This window comes from Epinephelus moara, chromosome 16 (genome assembly GCF_006386435.1).
Source record: "Epinephelus moara isolate mb chromosome 16, YSFRI_EMoa_1.0, whole genome shotgun sequence".
NCBI classification, from domain to species: domain Eukaryota; kingdom Metazoa; phylum Chordata; class Actinopteri; order Perciformes; family Serranidae; genus Epinephelus; species Epinephelus moara.
The window spans coordinates 21,604,549-21,620,323 of NC_065521.1; the positions used below are offsets into that span (position 1 = coordinate 21,604,549).

Here is a 15,775-nt window from a genome sequence, read left to right on the forward strand (position 1 = left end):
ATTTAATAACTAAGGCGGATCTCAGGATGGCTAAAAAGGCAGCTGCTCTTTAGGGCAGAGAAAGCTTTTTGACAGACTAATAGCAACATGAAAAATGCATGAGCTGTTGGAAGGCATGGGTGAAAGGGAAAACTACAGTGTCAGAGAAGACGGATGCAAAGAGAAAAGAGATAAAACAGTGAAAGAGAGGTGTGCATCTGAGTGAATAATGGACTCGGATTAAAAAGGAGGGAAAGACACTGAAAGAGAGGGAGATTAGAGCAGCAGAAAAATGGCCGCATGTTTGTGGTGCAGTTCTGTGGAGGACATCTGAAGTCAGATCAGTTGGACAGCTGGGGGGTTTGTCAGCCTTAGTTACTGTCATCTACGCTCGGCTATCCCCCTATGTTCTCTCTCTTCATCAGCAACACCCACTTCCTGCACTGCAACGAAAATATCACAGAAAACAACCTCATAATAAGTCTACATCTATTCACAGTCGGCACCTGATTCTTTTCCCTCGCCGAATAGAAATAAATATTCACCAGGTGGCTTCACATGAGGTCGATAACGCTGAGCTGAGCTATTGATTATGTCTTAGTGGAAGTTCTCTGATGTCGATCTTGACTGTGTCTGCCTAAAACAACATGATTACAGCCAAGCATTTCGAGGGCAGACACTTTAATCCTCTCTACATCTCATGGGATATACAGTATACCGTTCTGCTTGACCAGGCTTCATGACAGGATTTCATAACGCTCTAATTAGCATGTTTCACAGCTCAAGGCTAGTGATTTGATGAGATACTCGTTATGTGGTAAAAACGTGACAGAAACGCTGGTTTCGTAAGTTTCACTCTTTTGAACTCAACGCTATTGATCTCTTTTTCAGCTCCTCAGCCTCAAGTTTACTTTTAGGACGTAACATATGAGTGATGAAACCAAAGGTATGAAAACATGTTATGATACTGGTAACTGGGTACTGGTTTGAAATAAAAAGCAGAAAAATACTCATTGTAATGTTCAATGAACACAGTGCAATTAAATGAATGCTGTCATGTGAGGATGAAAGAGTTAACAGCAGTAATAAAATGTGTTATGATGCCAGAGGAAATCTTGGTCCCATGTGAAGGTGATTTTTGTTTGAATGTTCAGATCACAGCATTCATGTGTTTCTGCTCATGTTACAGAACGTACCCATCTACTGCAAATTACATGAAAGTTAACACGGCATCTCGTGCTGAATATTCAGTTAATCAACTAATTTGTCAACAGAAAATCACTGGAAACTGTTTAATCTGATTCAAGCTTCTGAAATGTGAGGATTTGCTCCTTTCCTCCATTTTATATCTTACTTGATTATCTTTGGGTTGTAATTAGCCACATGTACAATGTCGGTCAAGACTGAAATATCTTAACAACTATTGGATTGATTACCATGAAATGTTATACATATGGTGCCCAGATGATAAATCCCACTGACTTTTGTGATCCCCTGAAGATTTCCTTTGGCACCACTGTGAAGTTCACATATGCGATTTTGAGCAAAAATGTCTTGACCATAGACTGTGGGTGCATTCTGAATCGCATAATTTTTCTTTTTACTTTTAGCAGGTACAGCAGCTGCCCTTAAAAAGTATGTACTGTTGCATACAGAATGCACACAATTGGGATATACAGTACACCTGTACGTCCTCATAATGTTACACCTTGAACTTTGACCATGATGATAAAACAAAATGCCGCTCACCGAGCTTGCTAGTAACGGAAGTCAACCCGGACAGCTATGATGTTGTTATTTTGCAATAAGTTATAACTGCATACATTATAGATTCTTACATAAAATATTCACAATAGTGAAATTACATAGGCCACACATTTCTCTGTCATTATTATCTAATAATTATGGCCTTTTGTTGTTGATTATATTTAAGATCATTTTATTCAATTTAACAATTTATATTCCTGTTATTACTAATGGACTGGTCATCGGTCATCTGAATGCGCTGTCATCCATCACTGCGACTTCTGACGGTCGATATGACGCATCGTCTGCTGTGCAGAGGATTGTGGGTCAGAGTCGCCAGGAAAACATGCTGGCTGGCGTACTGCAAAACTGGACCAGATGTAGTAGAACATCCTAGTATTTTTGACATACTATGTATTGGGACATATTAAATGTTTTTCTGGCATACTATATAGTATGGTAGTATGGGTATTGGAACGCACAGTGTATAAAAATAATGAACTCAGCCACAGTGTTGTCACCGACTGGTTTATAGATGTCAATTTCGAGGCTTCGAGCTTGGCATTTTGGCTGTCGACATCTTGGATATTTGAAGCCAGAAGTGACCTGAGGTAATATTTGGACAAATGTAAACGGGTGGCTATTATAAAATTTCACCCCCCATACTATACAGTTGTCATGAACAGGGAAATTAGCCTTAGACAATTAACTGTTTTTTTGTACCAGGCTGTAAACATGTTGATTCGCTGTAAAGTTTGACATTTTAACATGGGAGTCTATGGGGATTGACTCACTTTTGGAGCCAGCCTCAAGTGGCCATTAGACAGACTGCAGTTTTTAGCACTTTTGCGATGGCTTCATAAATCAGACATTTGGTCTTGGAAACTATTTGAATGAAATTTGGTTGAGACACGACTCCCTCAGGATGAAATGTAATAACTTCAGTGATCTTCAGACTTTTACTCCTGCACCATCATCAGGTCACACTTTTAATTAATATTTAATTTATATGTTGCTTTAGAGTTACAAAACTAACAACATTCCCATGAGTCTCAACTGTATTTTCTGTGTATTGCTAAACAGCAAAGCTAAAAATCAAGAAAAGTCATGATAATCTTGGTAAGCTCAGTATATATGCTAAACATTACCTTGTTAGCATTATCACTGTAAGCACGTTAGCAGGGTGCTGTTAGCATTTAGCTGAAACTGCACTGTATCTGTAGAGCACAGCCTCACAGAGCTGCTAGCGTATCTGTGATCTGTCATGTTTAGACTGTTGGTCTGAGAATAAGGATAATTTTTAGTTTGGGAAAATGTTGCATTTTCATGATTTTCTGGCATTTAAAACTACATAATTTAAATACTAAGAAGAAAAATAACCAACCGATTATTATCTATTATTTTTCTTTGAATGCTGCATCTCTGTGACCTCAAATATTTCACCATATTGTGAAATCAGCCTGAACATATTGTAGTTCAATCATTTCCAAAAGAGCCCTGATGACATAAATTACTTTACTTTCTCTTTACTGGCCGTCCAGCGGATTTACAAAGACAAACGGCTGCCAGTGTCGTTCACACTAACAAGCTGACGGCCACTATCTTGTTAGAGGAGGCCAGTTTTAAAAGCACGGCTCATATTTGAAAATGTATTGTTAGTGAGAACAAGCAGAGCGGGTATCAGGCAGAGTCAGTCATGCTGGGCAGTTCTGTTTTCCTCTGTATCGCCACCACAGCAGAGTGATCTCAAAGACCTCTGAGAGGGTTTCAGACTGACAGCTGAGGCACAAACAAAAAAAAACAGCTTGAAACTATGGAAGCAGCGCGGACGCTTACAAATGTTCTGAAAGCTGACTCTCAGCAGAACTCATAGCTGAACCCCTGGCTAATATTTTCAACTTATCCCTGTCCACTAATTCTATCCCTAAATCTTGGAAGGAGGCATATGTTTTGCCCATTTTTAAAGGGGGGGATCCCTCTGGCCTGGACAATTATCGGCCTATTTCAAAACTCTCAGTGGTTGCAAAAATTATGGAATCCCTGGTGAATGACCAGCTAAAGGAGTTTTTATTAGAAAGCGGTCAGCTTAGCTCTGTTCAGTCTGGTTTTAGATCAGGTCATAGCACTATAACTGCTGCCTCCAAGGTGCTGAACAACATAATTCAGGGTCCTGATAATAATAAACACTGCACAGCAGTGTTTATTGATTTATCTAAGGCGTTTGACACTGTGGACCACACCATCTTAATCAACAGGCTCCATAATATTGGCTTGAGTGTCAACTCTGTTAGTTGGTTTGCAAATTATCTTACTGACAGGTCACAGACAGTCCTTGCCGATGGTCAGAGGTCATCTTCCAAGTCAACTGCCCGGGGCGTGCCCCAAGGATCTATTCTGGGGCCTATCTTGTTCACGATTTATATAAACAACATTGGCACAGATATACAAAATTCTGATTCATCTAACTTTCATCTGTATGCAGACGATACAATTGTTTATTCTTGTGCCTCCTCTCTGTCTTGCGCTTTTCAGCACCTCCAAAAATTGTTTAGCTCAATTCAGGCTGATTTTAAAAATCTTAAACTGGTTTTAATTGCTAGTAAAACAAAAGTCATGCATTTCTCTAGATCCAACTCCCAGCCTCCTGTTCATCACATTTTCACCACTGATGGAAAGTGCATAGAACAAGTGGCTTCCTATAAATATCTTGGAGTCTGGTTTGATTCTGAACTTACTTTTTCTATTCATTTGGATAATCTTGCCAAAAAACTCAGGATTAAACTAGGATTTCACTTTAGAAACAAGCATTGTTTTAATCTCACTGCTAAAAAGAGACTTGTCATGGCTACCTTTCTTCCCATGATTGATCATGGTGACGTTCTTTATATGCATGCCTCTGCTGCATCCCTTAAGGCTATAGACACAGTCTATCATGGTGCCTTGCGTTTCATTTTGAATGCCAAATCTCTCACCCATCATTGTTTCTTATATGAAGGGTCTGGTCTGATATCACTAAACTGTCGCATATGGCTCCATTGGCATATTTTTATCTACAAAGCCATCTTAGGGCTACTCCCTGGCTATTTGAACCGCCTCCTCAATCGCTCTACTCGTGGGTACAGCCTGCGCTCTCAGGACTTTTTGTTGTTCACGGTCCCTCGCGCCTTCACTGAATTTGGGAAGTACGCTTTTAGTTACTATGCCCCTTGGTCCTGGAATCAGCTCCAGAAAACGCTAAAATTGGCTGACCTTGTTTCCTTGGGTGATTTTAAATGCTTGTTACAGTCTGTAAAAACAGAAGTCTGTAGCTGCTTTCTTTGAATTTGATGTGTACTGTATGTACTTTATGTATCTATGTACTGTTGTGTTTATGTTTTATGTTGTTGTATTGTTGTAACTTCGGTTTGCTGCCTTCTTGGCCAGGGCTCCCTTGTAAAAGAGATGTCAATCTCAATGGGACTCACCTGGTTAAATAAAGGATAAATAAAAAAAATAAATAAATAAAATAAAATAAATGGTCAACAGTCTGTTGATGTTGTGCTAAATAAACACTGTGCAGAGGTGAAATTATCACCTACCTCTTTAGTTTTATCCATGGCCTTCAAAATGGCCACATTCAGCTTTTCCAGAGCAGACAGGACATTGACATATTCCCCCAGATGTGGAGTGAAGTACTCTGAAGGAGGAGAAGATTTGTTGAGCATACTTTGTGTCTGATCAGTGGTGTTTTCCCACAAGAGGGAAATAAATCACACTGATGGCATTAATTTAAATTAAAGTAGTTATGTCAAGGTCATTGTTACACCTTAATTTCAGAGTCGGGGGCATGCTTATGTTTGAGTTATGGTTATCATTGGACAGATGAAACCTCAGGCCTTTGTGATACATAAAGGTGATCTTATATTAAGTAAAGTTTTGAGAGTAATTTTTATGAGCAAGATCAGTAAAATACAGCAAGAATGACACATAATTACCTGAGAGTTTGTCTATGTCCAGGTTTCTGTGAGACAATGGGAAGAAGAAAAAAGAGATGTTAATTTAAGACAGAGTTGCCACACATGTTCATAGACTAAATTTCCAAACTTCCCACTTTTCCCTGACCTGGCATCTCGGGAACCTTTAGGCAGGTGTGCTGAAGTGAGTTGGGAGAGCGTGGAAGACACCACAGGGTTACAGTCCTTAACTGCCATGTTTTTGGTTAATCTTAGTTTTTATTGTTTGATGAAGTCGTTTTATACCCCATTGATTTGAAATTTGTTTTTGTAAAGGCCTGCTCATTTGGGGAATGTTTGTTTGGGAATTTTTTTTAAATTTTTTAAATGCAACAGTCAAGACAATCAGTTAGCGTCATCTTGCAACTCTCCATACATCCTGCAAATAAGTCAACTCTAAAATCAACCAAAACACTCAAACAGTGAGTAAAACTAAACCAAAGACAGTGAGTTCATCATATCTCCCGATATGGCATCTGTGCTTAGTGCTAATTAGCGAATGTTAGCATGCTAACAAGATAAACTCAAATGGTGAACACTAAACCTGCACACATTAATACCTGCCTGGCTGTAGACTCTTGTTTTCTTGTGGCTTTCCACAATCAAGAAGGCATTGATTTTTACACCTGATCTCTGACGGGCGTTCAGACAAGGCATTAAACACAGCAACTGCCTTGCAACTAAACCTAGAAGCACTTTGAGTGCACATAGAGAATAATGTGCTGTATTTATACTCATTATAATGTAGGCTACTGTAATGAACAGTCTGGCCAAAATGTGTAAGGGATCATGTGTGCTGTTTCAGTCAGTATTAGACTATGGTTTCAATAACTTGGTATTTGATATGATTATGTTACCTTCAATATCTAAATTAATGCACAGTGTTTGTTTGTTGTGTATTGCAAGCTTTCTGTCTAAAGTTGACAGTACACAAATTAAGTTAAGCTGCACATTTAAGGGTGTAGCTAAAGCTGTAACGCCTGAGAGATTTCTCATTCTGCTTCATCATTGTTGTGCCCACACACAAAGAACGTCCTCTCGTGTATTTTTTTTTACTATAAAACCAGACTTTTTTAGTCCAAATAACGTCTTTTAAAAAGTTTAAATTAAGCCGGTGGCAGAGGCAAATGTTTTGCATCTTTCCTAATCATATGTGTGCTCATCTGTGTGCAAACAGAGTGCTGTAAACTCTGAGTCTTTCACAGCAGAATTAAAGCCATCTATGGAATATTGACATAATCTTCACTGAAGGGAGGTGTTGACATCTCACTGCCAGGCAGCAGGAGAGCAGGAGGGGCTACAGATGGCAGGAGAGTTGGAGGACGTCCAAAAGGGAGATAAGCTCACTCTGTCTGCTGCCTGTCGATGGAGCAATACAGCTCCTGCATCTGGTCTTCAGTGAGGACACCATCAGTGAAGTACGACTGGAACTCCTCCAAGGACAGCTTCCCATCGTCTGAAAGGAGACAAACCCGTAAAAATTACACCTCATTGAACCCTGAGAGGTTTTATCACCTTAACGAAGAGCTTCTACATTATTCAATATAATGGAACAAGGCTACTTTGGCTTCACAACACTTACTTAATTTCAGAGATAACCTTGATGCTGTTGCAAATGAAAATAATTCACATAAATAGGCATAGCTCCAAGATCTGTCTTTATTTAGCTTTAAAACCTCTGTCAAGGACAAAACTACACTTAGAAGTGTTTCTCATAAAAGTGAATTAAACTTATTTCCCCTTGTGCGACTCCATTACTGCAGCAAATGAGTATTTGTTGTATTATGTGTTGTGATGCAGCCGAAAATCCAATTTCTGCTCTTAGGAGTAATAATTACCCAATTGAGCGCCACAGCTTCTTTTTAAAGGACACCACATTTCTGCTTTTATCTCCTCACGGCTGAAACCTGATACTCCAAAATAATTTACCCACTGTTTTGATTTCTGCTGCAATTCACTTCCCCTCTTGCAATTTTGTAACAATCAAATAAACACAGTTTGCACATCAAGCAATCTCACACCAGTGTGTTAATGGCAGAGGATAAACAGAAAGACGTGATGCCGAAAGTGAGCACAGTCCACCTCTGATAAGCAGCGTCTGGGGCTGTGTGCTGCAGGGTCCGCGGGGTCCCGAGGAAATTAGGAGCAAGGATTGAGGGCTAGTTTGAGTAGTCAGAGCAGCGCTCACTAACGGACTAACTTCAGAGGGTAATGAGATCTCGCCTCCATCTCGCCAGCTTCGCTCTGTAAGCACTGAAGCCTTTTGAGACCTGGCTCTGAGATCCCTGCCAGGCAACAGAGCTCCGACTGATAGGCCTGCGCCAACAGTAAATCATATCATCTGTTATGTTTGTGAGAACTATTTTGACATGTTGCCAGCTCGCACAGTGGATGGCTCTGGACACGATGCAGCAAAGGCTTGCGAGCAAAATGACAAATTTCCAGAAGAGATCTGCCTCAAGTTTTATTCTATGTTTACTAATAACATTCGAGTGGAAAGTGTTTTACATTGTTCTGTTTTGAATCACTATATACTGGTCATACCCTTAAGCATAGGCATAAATTTCGGGTTGGGGGGTAGAGCAGGGATGCAGGGGACACATAAATATGGATATTTACAACGTGTACATTTATCCCTGTCAATACAAATATGAAAGTAGCAGATGACTTTCATTTTCACAAAATTTAAGACATTTACACCATAAATCGGTGCATAAAAATTCACCAGAATGCAGGAAATTAAATATTTGATACTCAAAACGACTCCCAAACCCTCCCATTTCATATGTTCCCCCCTCAATGTTGAAACGAAACCAACACTCTTGCCCTCAAGATGGAAATCTGTGGGTTTGCTGAACATTTGTTGGCCACATTAAACTTCAGATGGAAGATGAGGCCATTAGAATCCTAATATCTATCTCAAACTTCCCTGTAAAAATCTTTCCACATGATGTAGGAGTAAACACAATCTGTTACACCTCTGACTCATTCTCCAGCCTTCTCCATCAGATCTGCCTTGGTGTAGATTCACACCCAATTAGACACCAGAATACAAGTTACAGTGCAGCTCAGATGGCACATTATGCAAGTGTTGCTGTTTTTTTAAGGGGTAGAGCTGCAGTCGTCGAACGTCTGAGCTTCTCGCCATAGACTGTGTTTGGCTCACAAACTAAAGGACAGTAATCTGTGCAGCATGTGTTTAGCCTGGGAGATTTGTGATTTGTTTCCGAATTTCATCACGTGATCACAATGTGCAGAAGTAGGCTTTGGAGGCATGAACTGACAATTGGTATTGATAGGGTGAGTCAAGTAATTGATTAGTGAGACTCTCCTCAACTGAAAATCAGACAGTATTGCAGGTTGTGTGGATGAAGCCGGTTTCACAATAAACCATGCTAAAATTCTCAACTGTTAGTACGACCATATCAAATTAGAATTTGATTAAAACCATGTTCGATAACCATGCTTTGAAAAACTCATGGTAAATACCGTTCAGCATCGACCAAAGTTAGCAACAGTCTCCAAGACGCAGGTGCAGCATGCAACGTGGGTTTGCTTTGCTATTCCCTTGTTTACAGAGTAGGTGGTACAGCAGGTAAACCCAGAGATGCTACTGGTCCCTTGTCCGCATCTAAAGTGACACAGACACTCAAACAATCATTTCTTTATTGTTAATGCACATTTGATATAGTTTTTACATGATGACATGGCACTCTGAGACACTAAAATGTCGGTGGCATGGGATATAAACAACACTCTGTAATCCTTTAATGGAAAATGTAGAAACATTAAAAATACTATCCAAAAATATCATAGACTATTTTTTGGCTATTTAGTTGGATACTGACAAAGCTACTCTGAATATGTCACATAAAACACTTTAACGTAATGTCAGACTGTTTCTGCTACCGAAGTAAAAGGGTAGATAAGTAGCTTATATAGTTTATGACTGATGAAGGCTATCTGACCCAAATGATGCATTTATAACTACAGGAGTCAAATAACAGAGTGTGGATTATTTTTCTAAGAAAATATCTTATTTTTCCCAGTTCTCATCACACAAGTGGTTCATGTTATTTTGAGCTGCAGTGATGGAATCAGAGTGGTAAATTAGCAACACTGTCAGCAATCATTGCAGGTTAAAATAAACTTTGCATGAATTAAAGTACTGCCAAAAGCATGCGTTTAGTGTTGTAAACGACCTCTCTGTTAGAAGCTCTGTTTTATAACAGTGGAAACAGAGCACTGGAACAATGAAATTATTCTACTGATCTATAACAGTATATATAGGCTACTCATTTTTACCTGAGACTCTGGACTTTCAATGGATACTTTTTCTACAGTGATCTGATTGGTCAGAGGTCGGGGAGATGTTGATAGCCTGTGATCCCATACCCTGAAGTTAACCTCGCTAACTCCAAACCCTGCTTCGTAGTACAAGCCTCTGTCGTCCAGCTGCGTCCTGAAGTAAAGAGATGCTTTTATAGATTTAAGCTACCTAATCTTTACCAAACCTTAACCAGAACTTAACTATACAGAATACCACATTAGGACATGGTCATGTGGCTTGTTTTCATGACAAATATCCTATTTTGTTGTTTATGTTGGAGGATTTGTGAGATTAGTCCATCAGCAATAATTTTGACAATCAATTAACTATTTTTGTCAATTATCAAGCAAATATGGCAAAAATATTTGCTAGCAGCTGCATCTCAGCCTCTGCTGGACAGAGACATGATCTGTCTGGAGAACAGTAACAGGGAAAACAAACGCGCATTTTTAGATTAAAAAACTGTCAGTAAGAATCATGTAATAAGTGTCAAAATAATCCGAAAAACTTGTTCCTGACAGGGAAGATTCATGTGAATGCCGCCCTAAAATTAGAACAACAACTCAGAAAGTTGGTGGTTTTGGTAGACGCCTTGATGACTTTGATGTCATATACACAAAAACTTGGTGGGAGACAGTTAATGTTTGGTTGATGGTAAAAACAAATGTGTTAATTTTTGTATTACATATCAATTTTTTGTTCACATGTAATTTCTGACATGGTTTTAGGTTGTAACTGTTAGTTGCTGTCCATATAGAGTGACCTACACTGGTTAGTAAAGTTAATTATTAGCACTAACCCTAACTAGTCAGGTAAAGTAATATTTTTGTGGTTTTAGTGAATGTACTGGTGCAGAAACAGCCTTTAACATGTTGTTTAAATGCTCTGAGCAATTAAATACAACACATCTTCTTTTTAGCATCCATGTTGTTTCCACACTACAAGTAGGAGGACCAACTTCCCACCTCGAGAAATAGGAAAATCCAAAGAGCACGTGAATGCAGCATAAGAGCAGACCAGACATTTTCCTCCACATGTGCAACCACATGCACTGATTATACACTGGAACAGTGGAAAGCACAAATTTACTGTCCTCCTCTCAATATTAAATTTGTACCCACGGTGATTAAATACTCTGCATCGTTTATTTTATGCTTGTGCAGGCTTGTCCCACTTTGTGAAGTGGATTAATATCTTTAAATAAGTTACGATGTAATATATCGATGATATTAGACAAAATCCCATGTAGCTCTGTGTGAGCACAAAAGCTGTCACTGTCATCAACATTCAGCTCCCAAGACAGCGGGATTCAATTAGAGGATATGCAGATTAAGCAGCAATTGATCTCGAGGCTTCGTGACTAACAACTGTCAATACGACACTTCTGCAGGGAAATCTGAAGTGTCGTTATGACGGATGATAAATCAGTGCCTCACAACAGAAGCACAGCAGTTTACTAGCTTTAACTGTCTCATTTCACACTTAATAAAACTGCAGATCCACCTGCGACCTCAAACAAAATCTCTCTCTCTCTGTACTGACATTCGTATCTTTCCAGGACCGTTCTTCCTTGAGGGAAAGCTTAAAGTGCTAAAAACCGAAACAGCACCAATAATTCATAAAGCCCTACAGTGCAATTCAGGAGAATGAGAGAGATAAGAATAGACTGAAGAGCAGACCGAGACAATAAATAAACTCGCCTTACAGAGAAACACAGTGAAGCTAGTTCAGTATTTCAGCTTTAACGAATTTTTAATCATTGTGTGTTCTAAGTTTAAAAAATTGAAAACACTTTCTGTTCGCAGGTTCAAATTTCAGGTGTCAAATCTGTCTGGACTAATTAATGGAGAAATTCAGTTGCTAAAATAGTGAGCCAGCTACAGATGCTGCAGCACTTCTGTACATCACTGCATCCTTTGAGGATTCTGCAGCAGTCTACAATCCTCCCTGCCACTGCACTGAATACAGCATTAATTAAAAAACTGCAAGTATGTGCGGCACAAAGCTCACAGTGAGCCTTATTATTGGAGTGTCGAGAGAGAAAAAGTAAAACTACCCTAAGCACCTCACAACTATTTTTCTATACCATGAAAATAATAATTAAAACAACAGTGGTGTGCTGTGTGTGAAACCCATCAACTGCCTCGTTGACAAATCATTATTCAGCCCACTTTTTTTAACGATTCAGCTCAGATGATGACACTTTAGTCTGTTATGAAAACTCCTGGAGGCAAATGTGTGACTTATCACACTTGACAAAATGAGTTTGTTTATTTTAAAAGACAAAATCTAGTTGCTTACTTATCAATGTTTTTCACACCTCTTTTTTCCCCTGATGACAAATCAGAGCTGCACTGAAAAACTGGATTCTAACACCATTGATTAAATCCTTGTCCACATCTCTGAGCTCAGTGTGCAGCAGCATTAGAAAGTGACCTCAGCAAACGGCTGCTGAGTACAAGCTGTCAGTATCTACTTCATGTTTTTGTATTCATACAATTGTTTTATTGCTTAAAAGAGCTGTAATTCTTCATTACAACAGCGTGGAGGAATAAGAGTGTAGTGGGTTGGTAGCCAGCCCTCATTATGTGGTAAATCCGCAGTGCTCGGAGCATATCATGGCAGCCCACTCAGTGCTGATTGGTAGGAGGCACTTTCCTCTCGGGTGCACGACTCAGTGAGTTCGTGAAGACGAGAACCAAGCGGAGCTCAGCTGCAAATTGAAGATAGCTACCACAAACATGAGTTCTCTCCTCTCGCTTTATCTTCCGTCTTTCTACAAAGAGTGAAAAATAAAAGCTTTGTGCGAGCGCTGGAGGGCGGCGGGTGGAGGAGGAGACGACTCGAGGCTTCACAGAAAGCATTTAATATAAACACTTCACTTACTGCAATGGAGATTACATCTATTTTCATTATGATGTCACACCACTGTTGTGTTTTCAGCCACTGTGTTCCACTAATTCACACAGTAATCGCCCGAGAGGACACACAACTTGAAGAAATAAACAACCACCCACCCTCTTTTTCCATTTTCTACAATTTCTTCACAACAGCCACAAAAAAAAACATCTTTCAAGGGTTCCTTCATAATTCAAAATTTTTTTTCTGCATCTGAATATCTCCACACGAGCCGGGAGGCACCCCAGACAACCTCTGCTCATGTTGTATCATTAATCCTGCTCTTATGTAACACTTTCACCGTCCTCCTGAGGAAACTGATCAGAGTTCATCGATACTCTGCAGTGCATGCATTAATCTCTCACCCCTTTTTACATTCCACTAAATGGAGTTGCAGCGCATGAATAAAAAATTAAGAGCAACAACATTTTTTCTATTTGTCAGCACTGTTTTTTCAAGCAGAGCTCAACGCCCTGTGTTTTCCCATGAGATGATTCAGGCAGGGTTCTTTGAAGTAAAGAGTTGATTTAAATGTAACACTATAACACATTAATCAAATCTAACAGTGACACGTTTGCAGGGGGGAATATATTAAAATCACATTAGGTACAAGTCTTCAGTGTATTTGTACCATTTGGAGTTTAAAAAATTGATTTTCTACTGAGGCCACAGTGACTGCATAGCACGATTACTGCAGTCTTGCTGAGGATATATTATTAGATATCACTGAGATGAGCACTGCATGGAGTTCATCCTGTCAAATCCAATCACATCCCGAAACTAAAAAGATGCAGCTGCACTTAACCTTGGTTATTTATATCCTTCCTTCTTGGATCTCTCAAAGATGGCAGTAAACAGAAAGAGCCACACGAGTCACATAAATCCCCTCAGAGCCAAAACAGGTCACCCGTCTGAACAGGGTCATCAGACTTGTGCCCTTTTTTTAATGTGTCACTGCTGTGTCTGATTTTAATGTGCAACAACTCCTTCAAAGAGATTTTTAATTAAGTTATAATTTGCCGTATAATCTAATTAGATGCATATTTTGCTTACTCACCATTTTTGTCTGCCCGGCGGAATATCTGCAATAAGAGGAGAGGATCATGTTAAAGTTTTTCAGCTTTGCAGACAGGCACAAATGACAAAGGCAGTGGAACAAAATAAATACATGTGTCAACAATATTTGAAGTTATGAGCAATTAAGGGAAAGAACATTGTGAGGAAATCCATCTGTATTAGACTTTTTCAGGCGTATTCATTTTTCTTCATGCACAGGAGAACATTCAGGAGGAGCTGTAATTTCCACATTTCAATAACAAAAGAGACATCTCAGGAAATGAAACGCTAACATTATGTGCACCCGTGTGGAGCTTTGAAATAATAGCTTTTATGATTTTTTTTTCCTCTCAGGGCATCGAGAACGATCATGCTGCTTTAAGATGTGTCACCGGTTTTCTGCAAAACCTACAAGCAGGAAGAAACAGTCCTTTGTGTTCGCTGATTGATGCTGCGAACACGGTTATAAAATCATCACTGATATCTTCAGCCTCATCGCAGCGTAACACCGAGCCTGTGAGAAGTCAGATCCGTTGGTGTAGTGTGAGTTTTTTTGAGTGAGATCAGAGTGGCACCTCTTTCATTTCAGAGTGTGTTTTTTTTTATTTATTTCCTGCCCAATCATCTTGTGCGGACCAATGGAGTCCAGCGGCTAGTTGATTATCTGTGGTGAGCAGTGCAATCACATCCAGCTGTCACCTTTCAAGCACATTAGGGTGTGAAGGTCTGGACACGCTCTGCACACATCACCTCCTCCATTCAAGACACAGCCACTGAGTCTCACAGAAATCTATACGAGAATGGATGGTACTGAACGTACAGAATAATGAAGACTGCACTGAACATCTTGGAAACCTGGAAAACGCTAGGCCTTTATGTAGGGATGTTCCCAACAAATAATTTCCCTGATGTTTAAAGAGAAGTTAAAACTAGTTGACTTGTGTAAATATATGAAAACACTCAAAAAACAGTCAAATATTGGAATTAAAAAAAAATCGAAGGGTAAGCATTGTCTGAAAAAATACTGTGTATATTATAAGAGTCATTCACTTTGTACTGTATAATTAGCCACAGTGAACCATCAAGTCTGCTCTTGTCCATATAAAAGTTACACTATCATTGTATGTTAATGCATTATTTTTCGATTTCAGAAAGTCTTCACTGCCTTGCCTCAAAACAATAAAGTGAAACGGGCAAAAGCTAATGCAGATGTGATGTTTACTATGAAGGATTGCACACCTCAAGATAGATTCAAGAGTCAGCTAGAGGACTTTGATGTGATCCAGACATGAATGGAAACCAGTGGCTGTAAATAGGGAAGTAGATTCAAGCTGGAGCCAGACTGATTCTTGAATCTGAGGCTAATACAAATACCAATTATCAGCCAAAACACTTGTTTTTTAACAAACACCCATTACATAAACAAGTATTTTTTCTAAAGCTCCCTTTACAATTGTTTCATAAATGGTTACGACCAAGATAAGGGCTGTGGTGTTGTCACGATGTCACTGGAATTTCTTAATTTCATACAACACAAAAATGTCAGTATTTGATATTGTTACTGATACCATGGGGGAAATTGGCATTGAGGGCATGTAATTCATTTTTTTTTATTGAAAAATAAAGACATGAAAACAACACCTTCTCTGTTCTGGCTTAGTAGCAGATAACAGCAGAATGACTGTGGTAAACATTAATGATAAAAGAGAGCAAGAAAGCCTGGCTGGCATCAGTGCATCAATACTGCAGAAAATTAGTCATAAAACATAATATT

At 39.3% G+C, this 15,775-nt stretch overlaps 1 protein-coding gene across 1 annotated transcript in view; it reads right to left on the reverse strand.

Annotated features, from left to right (window-relative positions):
- LOC126403285 (N-terminal EF-hand calcium-binding protein 1-like) overlaps positions 1-15,775 on the reverse strand; it is a 29,752-nt gene that overhangs the window by 10,399 nt on the left and 3,578 nt on the right. The window contains exons 2-5 of the mRNA XM_050065859.1: positions 14,003-14,027; positions 7,065-7,173; positions 5,700-5,725; positions 5,304-5,401 (exon numbers count right to left, since the gene is read on the reverse strand). Of these exons, the coding sequence (XP_049921816.1) occupies positions 5,304-5,401; positions 5,700-5,725; positions 7,065-7,173; positions 14,003-14,027 (258 nt within the window). The remainder of the gene's footprint in view (positions 1-5,303; positions 5,402-5,699; positions 5,726-7,064; positions 7,174-14,002; positions 14,028-15,775) is intronic.